This window comes from Limulus polyphemus, unplaced genomic scaffold, assembly GCF_000517525.1.
Source record: "Limulus polyphemus unplaced genomic scaffold, Limulus_polyphemus-2.1.2 Scaffold854, whole genome shotgun sequence".
NCBI lineage: Eukaryota > Metazoa > Arthropoda > Merostomata > Xiphosura > Limulidae > Limulus > Limulus polyphemus.
Window position 1 is genome coordinate 382,900 of NW_013666464.1, and position 13,461 is coordinate 396,360.

At 32.7% G+C, this 13,461-nt stretch overlaps 1 protein-coding gene across 1 annotated transcript in view; it reads left to right on the forward strand.

The window, feature by feature from the left end:
* The window catches only part of LOC106460882 (transient receptor potential cation channel subfamily A member 1-like), a gene marked incomplete at its 3' end in the record, with an annotated part of 50,088 nt that extends 39,796 nt beyond the window's left edge, over window positions 1–10,292 (forward strand). Inside the window, exons 15-20 of the mRNA XM_022387685.1 lie at window positions 1,145–1,237; window positions 6,196–6,371; window positions 7,242–7,374; window positions 7,758–7,961; window positions 9,627–9,695; window positions 10,182–10,292. Coding sequence (XP_022243393.1) covers window positions 1,145–1,237; window positions 6,196–6,371; window positions 7,242–7,374; window positions 7,758–7,961; window positions 9,627–9,695; window positions 10,182–10,292 — 786 coding nt within the window. The remainder of the gene's footprint in view (window positions 1–1,144; window positions 1,238–6,195; window positions 6,372–7,241; window positions 7,375–7,757; window positions 7,962–9,626; window positions 9,696–10,181) is intronic.
* Window positions 10,293–13,461: the final 3,169 nt, after the last annotated feature.

The window sequence follows — 13,461 nt, forward strand, 5'->3', positions numbered from 1 at the left end:
GGAGTTTAGTGACGTCATGAAGGTCATCTGGTTTTCCAGGAAATGTTTAGTCGATCAAAGAAATAATTCATTTCGAACTCCTCAATCCACAGCGAACTGTAAATTCAGAAATCTATATTCAGCAACTGGAATGTTTAAATCAAGCCCTTCATCAGAAACGCCCTTCACTCGTCAATCGCAAAAGTGTTCTTTTTCTCTACGACAATGCACGTCGAAACGGGGCACGTTTAACGTAACACAAGATTATGGAGTTGGGTTCGGAAGTCCCCCCCCCCACCATATTCTCCAGATATGGCACCATCAGATTACCATCTTTTTCGTTCGCTGCAACACCATCTTAATGGGAAAGCGTATGCAAAAGTGGAAGGTGTTAAAGAGGACATCGGAATTTTTTGTTTTGTTTCAAAGCCAAGTGATTTCTTTAACCAGAGCATCAACAACCTGATTGTAAGATGCAAAAGATAAAAATGAAAACTATTTCATTTAATAAATGTTTTGTTTTGATATATATAAGTTGATCGGGTTTTTTCATCTAAAAAAGCGACATTAATTTCTTAATGATCTAATATTTCACGAGGTAATTGCTTGATTAACAGTCACCTGGAAAATATTCTTTGTTCTGTAATTGGTGTCAGTCGCCGGTAAAAGATTATTTGTTCTGTAATTCGGGTCAGTCGTCGGCAAAAGCCTATTTGTTTTGTATTTCGTACAACACGGCATTCTGTTTTAAAGTATTAAAATAAATGTCAAATGAATGGAACGGGATATTTATTTCTTAAAATAAATACTATTTTAGTATTGTGAGAAGGTTTCCAGTTATGAAATATATTTTATAACTGCTTCTTTCATCAAGAGAATTAAAATTACTTTCAGACTCGACTTGTTCAACTGTATTTTCTTCTAATATGTTATTAATTGTTTACATATTTGAGGTATTGAAATATTAAATTGACAAAAAGATAACAGCATCTGTGTTGAAATTACATGTGTGTTTTTAAGGGGGAGGAGAGTTTCTGAATTTCAAATGTGGAAGAGACCTGAACAGAAAATAATATTTTATATGCATAAGATGTTAAATTATAGAATATGTCCAAGGTTGTGGTAATCTTGTACTTAAAATAAGTATGTTTTATTGATATTGTAGAGTTACACTGCTGTTTCCTGTATTACCGGGATGGTTGTGTTGGCATTCGCTATTTTGAATATTATTAAGGAATTCTACCAAATGTATCAGCAGGTAAGAATATTGGTCACTTCAAGTTTTTGCGTCCGTAAAGATTTATTAATCCAACTTATAAAAGAATAGGTTCTTAATAAAATACAAACACCAATGATAGTTTTACGAGAATTTTATATTATGAACCCTAACCTCAAAGAATCATTTTCTAATTTTAGTATATATATACACATACACAAGTCTAATTATGTGAAAACGAAATTTTCTTTTATTTTTACAAAATAACGTTAAAGAAGAGGTGTTTGTTAAATTTGTCAGTATTGTACGATATTCAACTTTTGACATGTTTTCCTACATTGAAATGAAACCTATATTTTGTGACGTTTCGGCACACGTCTTTCGTCAGACAGTATATACCGTGTTTCAGAATATTCGGGCTAGAACAGGGTCGTTCAAGGGTTAGAATAGTTGGGTAACGTTCCGTTGTTTTCGTGATTAATTAATAGTAACATAAAATAACTTGTTAGAAGAGAGACCGTCGAAAAAAACGAGTTCATTCCCTTAAACGCGAAGTTTCAGTCTAAGAGAAGTAGGATTCGCAAAAACATTAATTTTAGACGAGATGGCCAGGTGGTTAGGGCGCTCGACTAATATTTATTTATGAGTAAACATTTATAACGCACACGAGACCAGAAATAGTATTGTCAAACCTCTGCGTGTAATCAAATCAAGAATTGTTTTCTTGCTCGAATGAATGGAAAAACTCCCAAACAATAAATAGGGCAGAATAGGCACGAATTAAAAAAAACATTTAATTACACAATCGTAATTTATTTTATTTGTCATCACAATTAACCCATGTATAATACTCGTTTACATCAATCATTCATTAAGAGTTGAGATCTTGTGCATTTCTGATAATTAGTACTACTCCCTACTTGGTTTTAAACTTTATTTTTTAAAATTTACTGTTGGAAAAGTTTAAAGGTATAGATAGCTCCACTATAAAGTTTGATAGCGCAATGAAACACTTCTTTTAAAACTAAAGTTTCTAATTAATAATGAAGTAAAATATTATATTTATCCGTTGGATACGCAACCTCATAAGACGATCAGATAATTCGCAGTGATTTTCTTGCAATTAAACATATACTTCAATGAGTATGTACTATGGCAGAAAATATATGATAAAAATGAAAAATTGGTGATATTAAGACATATTTTCATAAAATTTATCTTACAGAATGAGAACACTCCCCTCATTTTTTTTGTACCATAGTAACACTTTTCTCTGCTACTATTAATGTCTACAAACTTTATTCTGGTTTCGTTTGGGCAAACTGTGTAGTTTTGGTAGCATTGGCAGTCAAGGTAGAAACGTCTTGTGTTTTAAGAAAACATGTTTGAGTGCTTTGATCCTTGATTGAAGCTGAGCTCCAGGAATGGATCGACTAATGGACGGGTGAGGGGGTTAGTGTAGGAAGGTGGCATGGCGGTTGTTTTTTGGAGCATCTGTTCGGTGGTGGGTGAAGTAGGGGACGGGGAGTGGTTCTGTGTGGTTTCTCGGCTCTATAGTGGAAACATTAGAATGAAAGGCGTGAGTGAATAGATGGTTGGCAACTGGTTGTGATGTTGTGACTACTTTGACGAATTGAGACATTTTCCCGGTTTTATGAGATCGTATTCGATGAACTGCATATAGTGTCATAATGTTAGGGGTTCCTTAACCCCCACAGTGGCTAAACAAGAAAGATGGCCACTTCATAATTATAGGTTTTCTTGTAGTTTCCAAATCCGGCTGAGCTCAGAAAAGCAGCTGCTCCTTCCAATAACTTATTGATGACTTGAGAGTGATGTAATCCCCTAATCACTTAGGGACTAACTAAAAGCCGGCCGCTTTCTTACATCTCTCAATTTCAACCGATGTTCCTTACACCTAACTTCATAACACATTTCTAATTTTTCCAGAAATTTTTCAAAAATGTTGATAATATTCAAGTTTCTGTGTAATCCACGGTTCTAAAATTCAGGCGTATCATCACATTCTTCTTTAAGTTGTTTCACCCTTCACCGTTATTTACGGAAGACTAATAACTTCACTGTCTTTAGATATATCACATTACAGTCCACAGTCTTTTTTTTCGCTTATATATATATACGTAATTTAGCAAATTGTTACTCTTCCATTCATTTTTATAGCCAGATATTCACACATAAGATAAATTTTGATCCTAGCTGAAAGAATCTTAAGTCCCGTATCTATCTGTAATAAATATGTTTTAATCAAACCAAAGTCACAGGTTGATCTTAATAACTCAAGCGCGAAAAGTCGTCTGCATTTCGATGACAACTTGCTGGTCCATAAAGAACTACAGTAACAGAACACAGCACAGCGGTTTTACATTTACATTCTTCATTCTGTGCGACCAGAAAGGGTTATGGTCCATTTCTACGATAGGTGATTTAACTTAAAAGAAAGGGTTTTAATTTGTTAAGCCCTCTTACGATTGTCAAGCACTGTTTTTCAAGTTTCTCATATGTTAGTAATTTTCAGCTTTCACATGCCACTGGATATTCTATGTGAACCTAATCTATTTGACTCAGCACTACTCCTATCGTTGCATGGGGGGGGGGGCACCAGTTTGCATAATGGTGGCTAACGTACCCTTATAGGTGTATAAAAAAAATCAATTTCCTGAAAGTTCTTTCACAGTGTTTCTTCCCACACAACACATTTCGGTCCTGATTTATAGGTAAACGCTGTGAGTTAGGCTGCTATTTCCTCAAACCCGGGAATAATCTTCCTGTAATACTTTGCTATCTCAAGTAAAGATTTATCTCCTTTCTTTGTTGTCGTAGGTATCTCCCAATTACTAATAGCTTTTACCTTTACACCATGTAACCTCAATACTCTATGGTTTTTCTGTTAAGCCTGCTTTACTCAAACTGACTAGTACTTTCTTCAACACTCTTAGGTGCTTATCCCAATTATTTGCGTGTATGTCAATGTCATCCAAGTAAACTGTGACTGACTCCCTCAAGTCCTGTAAGAGGTTATCTATTAACCTCTTAAATGTTGATGGAGCATTCTTTGCTCCAATGTGCATTACATTACACTCATAAACCATAAGGTTTACTCTGTATTCCCTTCCTCTCAGTCGACTTGAAAAAACAACAACAAATCTTTCGCTAAATCAACATAGTCATACTCTATCAGTCTTAAGTACTAACTTTACAGCCGATGCATAAGTGCTAGAATATTCCCTAATTTTGTATCCTTTTAACAATATTTTTATCTTACCTTTAAGAGTTTCACTCAAATGGTATGGCACTCTCCTTTTGGTTTTATAATCGTAACAACTGAAGTTACTTTTATCGTGTGCTTAACTAACCAAGTCTACCTGGGTCTATCAACAAATACATTGTCATAATCTCTCACAATCTCATACACTTCCTCCGTTTCCTTAGGTGTTAATCCTTCAAGATATTTAACATTCCCTGTCTGCTCATAAGGATCTAAGATAGTTTTCTGATAACTCTTGTGATTACTAGCCTCTAAACAAATCATACAAGTTTCAGGCGCGATTTTAGTGACTTAATTATAATTACATGTATGTTCGTTTAACTACTTGCTCTCCATCTACCTCATGTATCACTTTACCAACATGCTTAATTATAGGCAGAGTACCAATCCACCTTGACGCAAAGCTATTTTCGGATACTGGATCCAGTATTGCAAACAAATGATTCACTTTCAGTTTCCGTTCTTTAGCATTCTTATCATAGCGATTTTTTTGTTTATCATTGTATTTTCTGTGTAGCTTTAGCCACTAATTTCTGCAGCTTTGTTAACCTTTGTTTCGAGTTCTTCACATAATCTAACACAATTCGTGACTCAACTTCGTCTCTGGACCAACATATTTTTGATAAGCCTAATGAACCCTTAACATCTTTACCATGTAATAACTCAAAAAGTGAAGACTTCTCGATACACAGATAAGTCGAAAGCCAGTATCATGTCTCAGTCAATATGATTCTACTGCACCATTAATCGTCGCATAGCCTTAATTGTACCATTTGTACTCTCACGCATCCACTTGTTTGGAGTCGATAAAGGCTAATGTGTTGCATTTGTAGCCGTCTATAACTCTTCTATTATTTTTAATTGAAAATGGCTACTAAATGTGATAAGAATTTTTAAGGAAACCTAATCCACGAGACGCTCACTGTCAGCTCTCCTGCTATTTTCTTTGCTTCCACAGAATCTAGTGCTACTGCTTCTACATATCTACTGGTAGAATCAACCATGGTAATAATATATTTATTACCTTGCTTGTTTACTGAGAGTGGTCTGATAATATCGACACCAACGGAACTACAGACTTCACTAATAATTAGTAAATTAACATTTGGACTTTTTATTTTCATGCCCTTCTTACTGTAAAGCCCACATGCTGGGCAGCTCTTTACGCAAGTCTCTATACCTCTAAACATGACCAGCCAGTAATAGAATCAATCTTTTGTTGTAGCTACGCTTAAATTTTCAGCCAACATTGCATCATGCTATAACTGTCTGTATACATTCCTTTATGAGTTTCACCTGATCCCTACTATCTATTGCATCATTCCCATTACATTTACGCCTCAACTCTCCTTACGCCAGCTGAATTGTATATAAATTTGATAATTTGATTTTTGAAATTGTATATAGATTTTAACTTATGCAAAATATTGTACTCCTGACATTAGTAAAACAACTGTTATTGTAATTGAAACTGGGAACAGTCTCATTTTTAAATATATATTGTGTACTGCTAAACGTTGGTTTTAATTCTTTAATATATCTGTGTGAAAACCTACAACAGAATAACCTATTTACGAGGCTGAATAGCGAATATTAATTCCATTTGTTGAAATTTTTGTTTGTTTGTGGAACATTAAAATATTCCTTTGTAAAATTAAATATATTTTTTTAAGTTGTGCATATTCATTCTTATTTTGACTTTTCTAATATTTAGCGAGTCCGCTACTTCACAGAACCACAAAATCTACTCGAGTGGAGTCTTTACATCACAGCAGGACTAATGTCTGATGACTGTACATTTCGTCTGATTCAACATCCAGCGTCACGAAATATTGTAGCAGCTCTTGCCGTATTTCTAGCTTGGTTCAACTATCTTCTCTTTCTTCAAAGGTTAGAACTTCTGACAACATGAAATATTCACAGAGGAGAACTTATTTCTTCGACATAACATCTTTAGCTGTGGCTTTTATTTTCAAAGTACATAGGGTTATTTTATGAGCGGGTTCTTATATTATTAACACTAAAACGGAACCAAAAATAATACTCAGTTCTAGCATTTCTAGATTTTTACTTCCTGACAATTTTTTCTTATCAGTTTGATATTTGTAATTCCCTGACTGAGGCCTAAGACTAAACTGTGCGCGAGAAATATAGTTTGGATTTCGTTAAGCTATGTGCAGGTTAATGTTGTAGACTAATAACTTATGGTCACAGTTTGTTGTTTTTTTACAGTGAGCATATGGTAAATCACCGTAAATGTTAGCGATGTTTCTGTTAAGTTCCTTAAATGCATGACTTGAAAGTAATTCAGCTTACTTTTTGTTTTTGGTGTCTGCTTTGATCTATGGTTACATCTGTTGAATTAATGAACTTTCTCAGTTCTACATATTTCAAAATTGAAAAATCTCTTAAAATCTGAGCCTTTCTCGCTGAAATGTAACTTACTTGTGATACGCAAATATAACATATTTGTGATATGCAATTTTATTATAAACACATAGTGCAATTCCGCAGATCTTAAGCTTTAAAATTATGTTTCAAGTAGGTTTATCTAACACGTGTTTGAAATCGTATTAAACTTCCTAATTGACTAAGAAACTTAAAAACATTAACGCAGTGCAGGAATACTGAAAGACCAAACGTGGTTAATTTCTAAAGGTAAACGCAAATTTTCCGTGTTGAATTACTTTTGGAATACTCTGAAATACTAAGTTAAGTTCATTTGTTGGGTTCATTAACTTATTTCTGTCGGTTTCTTAGGTTTAATCGAGTTGGAATTTATATCGTCATGTTCTTGGAAATTCTCTCTACATTGTTGAAAGTTACGTTAGTATTTTCGGTGCTCATTATTGCCTTTGGCTTGAGCTTCTACATTCTGTTGGCCAAAACTGAGGTAAGGAATTATTTTGACATATATTACGATTACAAATTTAGCGACATTCCCCTTAGGCCTACTTCAAACTCGTTAATTAACGAAGTGTCACGTTCCTATGTGACATCTTTAGAAAAGTCTTTCATATATGTATTTTTTACGAGAATAACGTAATACTTATTTTACCAAAATTCTAAAATGTATTTTAATTAACTGATCTGAATATTAATAAACATAACTGATGCATAATTATAATACTAAGGGATACTTCTGACTAACAATACTTCAAGGTAGTTTTAGTATCAGAGATTTTTATGTAAACATGTTTTAGTATATTGCTATTAAAAATAACGATGATTTGAAAAATTACTTTTGTGATTAATATCACACAATATTTTATTTAGGGTTCAGACGAAAAAGGTTTCTTCAATCCCAGCTTATCATTAGCAAGAGTTGGAACGATGATGTTGGGTGAAGTTGATTTTATTGGCACTTTTCTTCTTCCACTTCGCCATTTGAAGGTCCCAGTGTGGAATCAAATGGCGGTTGCTATACTTTTTCTGATGGGGTTCACGATTCTTATGCCTATTCTGCTAATGAACCTGCTGGTAAGATACTTTGCACAGTGCATTCTATCAAAACGCTGTAAGTCTATAACATTCCGAGATAATTTCTACTTAATAGTATTTTACACAGATATTTGTGGTTATTGCATATATATATATGTCACTTAGGAATACACGTCAGTTTCACTTAAATTTAATACGAGAGTTATGATATATGTAGTTAAAAAGCGCGAGTGTTAAGTTTAGTATTTTTAGAAGTGATGGTTATGGCAAGTTTGCTTACATAACTGTTTACAAATCATTTGTTGTGTAGTTCAATTGTTGTGAAATGGCGTCATGTTACTCGAAGCTTCTGAATCTTTCTCGTTGCTTTAAGTGAGCATTGTTACATCATAATGTCTAGTAGTGTATAGAAAGTTCTGGGCCTCAGTCGGGCAATACATATATATAGACAACTAAATTAGTTAATAAAGTAAGGTAAAGTCGAGGTAAATGTAAAAAAAAAAGTGAATTTAGACTTCGTGATTGTCAGTTTAGACATAATGGGCGCTTTCTAAAGAGAGTTTCACAGCTGGTGTTGTAACAACAGAGTAGAGGAGAATAACTTGCCTTGTTAAAGGGTGTTCTAAAGTAATTGAACCCATCTGTGTGGACGTTGACGAAAAATATAATTATTTATAGCTCTCGATACAAGTATGATTTGTTCAATCCACCCACAACTCAAGCAACTAGAGAATTATGGGTATCCATGCTATTTCCCAGGAATTTTGATCAAACTCTTGAAATGGGAGCAGGAAAACATTCGTGCTCATACACTAGATAACATATGAAAAAGGAAGTGGGCGAGCTTTAGACATGACAACCTTACTTCAAATCCTTTTTTAATAGAAACTACGCTATAGCACTGTTGTCAAGATGCACAGTCGTCTGATAGAGCATGAATGGACGTGGTGATATATATTGTAACGACGTTGTGATGCTCCAAAATCGTTTTAATATATCGTAGTCAGGCTGTGTGTTGATTAATTAATGAATCTCAAACACGTGCTTATTCTATCATTGCATTAATTAGTTTTCGCTTTAAGCTTTTAATAAACAATTTATTTGCCAATAAATGAAGTTTATTAATAAAATGAAAAAAGAAAAAAAGTATGACTAATAATTTTAAATAAGAAACCTTAACTTGTATATTTGTTTACGTTTTTTTTATAATGGAAATTGTTTCGATACTAAATTTTATTTAACTGTTTGAATTACATGAGAATGTAAATTTTCAATGTTCATACAAATTAATTACTTGGTTTCTGTATATATCATTTTAAAGATCCACGATTCTAGTACTTCGCTTTCGAAGTATTTTTCACCAACAGTAAGTAAGTAAAGAGGACACCCATGAGACTTCAAAAACGATATTCTATTTGTAAAAGCGTTTTGTTTCACATCTTGTTCGGAAGTGTTCTACAGATATCTCAAGCTTGACTCACAAAACGTTCCTGAAGTAGCTATAAAACAAAAGGAAATTCGCTATTGAATGGATGTTTCATACATTTTATGTCATCATTTCGCTTGTTATATTATACTTTTGCTTCAGTAAAAAACGTATGAGAAGTAATGAAGAATGTCGTTTTTCAGATTTTATTAGTTGTATAGTAAAGTTGAACCTTCCTTTTTTGTGTAATCTTATATTATTGGTTTAATCTTACACAGATAGGTTTGGCAGTTGGTGATATTGAGACTGTCCGTCGAAATGCTCAACTCAAACGCCTTACAAAGCAGGTAACTTTGTCTTATTGCAAATCACATTAAATATTGCTTTACATGTTAAATTTTCACGATCGGATGAGCAACATAAGCAGTTATGCATATCCATTGCTCAAACATTAAAAATCGCCTGTGTTGATTATTGGTTTGATCTTTTCGAAATATAAAAACGCTCATACATGTGAAAGATATCATACAAACGATAAGATAATAAAATATTTTATTATCTGAGCACATTATTTAATTTTTTGTTACACTTAATGTGGAACTGAACTCTAAATTCAGCTCAAAATTTTAATATAATGTTTGTTAGTTGGTGGAGAATGTGAGTTATGAAGAAACACTAAGTTCTAACATTCTGATTACATAATAACAAATGTCAGTATTTAAGGCAAAACGCATCTATTTGCCGTCTGTCGAAAAATAATTTCCCTTCCCAACACATAGAATGACACAGCTCTATGATGTGCAATTTCTAGAGCTCTACGTTTCGTTACTCAGGTAGAACTACACACAAGGTTGGAAAAGAAGTTACCGAAGTCTTTCCTAAGTCGTGTTGAGAAGTTGGAAGTTTGTGAATATCCAAACCGAAAAGTCGGTTCATTATACCTTGTAAGTTTATTTGTTTGTTTTGTTATCAAGTGCAAAGTTACACAACATGCTATCTGCGCTGTGCCTACCGAAAGGACTGAACCTCGATTTTTAGCTACCTTGTAAGTAAATTGTGTTTTTCTTTTATCATTCTGTTAATTTTCTATTTGATTTAATGTTTTGGTTTTCATTGGAATTATAATTGTTACATTGTTAGTGTTATTATATAGGTGCTCAACCATTTGCAAGCATTTTGGATAACTAGGTACAACTTGTTAACATTTTTATTTCCATTTCTATGAGTCAGGCGTAGTCTAGTTTAAGTGTATCGTATTCAAGGGTCCAGGTTTTGAGATATTATAAACAATCTCCTGATGTGGTCACAGTAAAAGGTGACAGTCAATACCATTATTCGGTTCAAAGCCAGACAACGCCATTTCAGCGACAGAGCTGCTGCTTACATGTCTTCCCTATAATCTATATTACTGACATATAGCAATTCCTGAAGCTTAAAAAATTCATATCTGGCGATTTAGTCCACGTGCATATAAAGTGTCGTCCATGGTTCAAAATTTTAATTTCATTGCCATTTTATATTCAGTAAATGCATAAACTGTTGGGTTGTATTCGAACAAATAACTTCGGTTTATGAATAATAGTAATAAGATTGCGTGATAAAACATGTTCAGATCAGTAATATTTAATTTAATTGCTTTTTGTTGTCATTTTAATTAACAATCAATTCCATTATTAAGCAACTTGAAGTACAGAAGGATCTTCACGCAGTATTTAATAATGTTACCAAGTAATGTGAATAAGGAAGTATTTCTCCATAATAATCGTTTCGGTTGCCGAACAACTTGAAGTAGGGAATATCTTCAAGTAATATTTAGTAATGTTACCAAGTAATGTGAATAAGGAAGTATTTCTCCATAATAATCGTTTCGGTTGCCGAACAACTTGAAGTAGGGAATATCTTCACGTAATATTTAGTAATGTTACCAAGTATCTTTCCGAACCATTTGAAGTATCCTAGCTTATACGGTAATAGTTCGGTTACTGAGCAACTAGAAACATTACAATATACTACAATTACGGAATAAAATATATTGAAAAGCACTATGATGGTGGCCGTTTATTAACTTTTATACCATGACAAACAGTGAATTTTCCAAAACCAATTGTTTTGTATTTGAGACTGTTGCATTAACTGTAAGTTGAAAATATACTCATAGATGTATACTAAGAGGATTTATTGTCGTTTCTAACACAGAAATTCACTTATACCTTTTTGGAGCTGTGCATCGTGAAGTATAAAAATATGATAAGTTAACTTTAATAGCAAGTAGATGAAATGTCTTTCTCTTTCAGATTAAATGTAGTGATGAGATAAAATCTGTAAGTCAAATTAAACTTAAGACTGTTTAGTTAGAAAGACATATTTCGCACAAAACAAAGTATCACAGTATTCGAGTGCAGTCGAAATAATTATGAAACCGTCAATTTGAATATCTGTTGCTCAGAGTTGATCAATTTCGGAAAATCTTTGTATGTCATGGACATGCACAAACACATATACAAAAGTTGATAAGTTCGGTGACGTTTTGTTATAATAATAATTTTTGTAAGATTCTTGTTTTAAGGTTAAAAGTAAGTTTGGTGTTGTTTTATAACAGTAGTTATTATTGTAAAATTCTAGTGTTAAAATTGATTTTAAGTTTATTTCTCCTTATTCGTAATACTTGTTGTATAAATTCTCGTATTAAGGTAGTGGTTATTAAGTACATTTTTGTAGTTGTTGTAAAATTCTCTGTGGTACAGTTATTATACTAGTTGTTGTTTTGTAACTTTGATGTTTTCTAGCACTAGTTCTTGCTGTAGGATTATCATGTTCAGATAGTGATTATTAGGTGCGTTTATGTGGTAATAGGTTTTGTTAAAGGGTCTTTATGTGAAGGTTAACTGTACAGTTGTTCCAATTGTGTAATAATAATTCTCGTGTTACGATTAAGTGTTAGTTTGCTATTTTGTAGTAGTAGATCTTGTGTTAGGATTCTTGGGTAAGGGTAATAAGTTTGGTATAAGTTTTTAGTAATATTCATTACTGCAAGATTCTCATGTTAAGGTTAATGATATTTTAGTGATATTTTGTACTCTTAATTCTTGTAGGACTTTTTGTTAAGCTTAACATTACATTTGAATTTACTTTGAATAGTAACTATTGTTGTTGAAATTCTCGTTTAACATTGATAATAAGTTTAATGCTCATTTATATTAATAAATCTTGCTGTAGGATTTTCGCGTTGAAGTTAAGTTTTGTGCTGTTTTGTTGTATTCTTAGTTTAAGGATAATGATTAGGTTGGAGCTGTTTTGTAGAAGTAATTGTTGTTTTATAATCCTATGTTAAAGTTAATGGTAAATTTGTTGCTATTTTAAAGTAGTAGTACTTATTGTTGTAAGAGTCTTGTGATAAGGTAGTGGTTAATAGGGACGTTTTTATAATAGTAATACTTATTGTAGGACTCGCTTTATGATGCTAGGACCACACGTATGTTCAAGAAATCAATTTAACACAAAGATACCAAACTCTATAACCAGAGCACTTTCTAAAAGTGGACCATTCTTCTTCAGGGTCCAATAGATTAACATTGAAGAAGAAAGGTCCAACTTTCGAAAGCGCTAGGATTATCGTATCTTGGTGTATGATTCTCTTGTATGTTTGGCGCTTGTTTTCTAGTAGTAGATGTTGTTATTGTATTATGTTTAACACTGTTTTATATTAGTGGTTGCTGTTATTGTATTATGTTTAACACTGTTTTATATTAGCGGTTGCTGTTATTGTATTATGTTTAACACAGTTTTCTAGTAGTAGTTGTTATTATTGTATTATGTTTAACACTGTTTTTTAGTTGTAGTTGTTGTTATTGTATTATGTTTAACACTGTTTTTTAGTAGTTGTTGTAATTGTATTATGTTTAACACTGTTTTTTAGTAGTTGTTGAAATTGTATTATGTTTGACACTGTTTTCTAGTAGTAGCTGCTGTTACTATATTATGTTTCACGCTGTTTTCTAGTGATAGTTGCTGTTGTTATTGTATTATGTTTGACACTTTTCTAGTAGTAGTTGTTGTTATTGTATTATGTTTGACACTTTTCTAGTAGTAGTTGTTGTTATTGTATTATGTTTG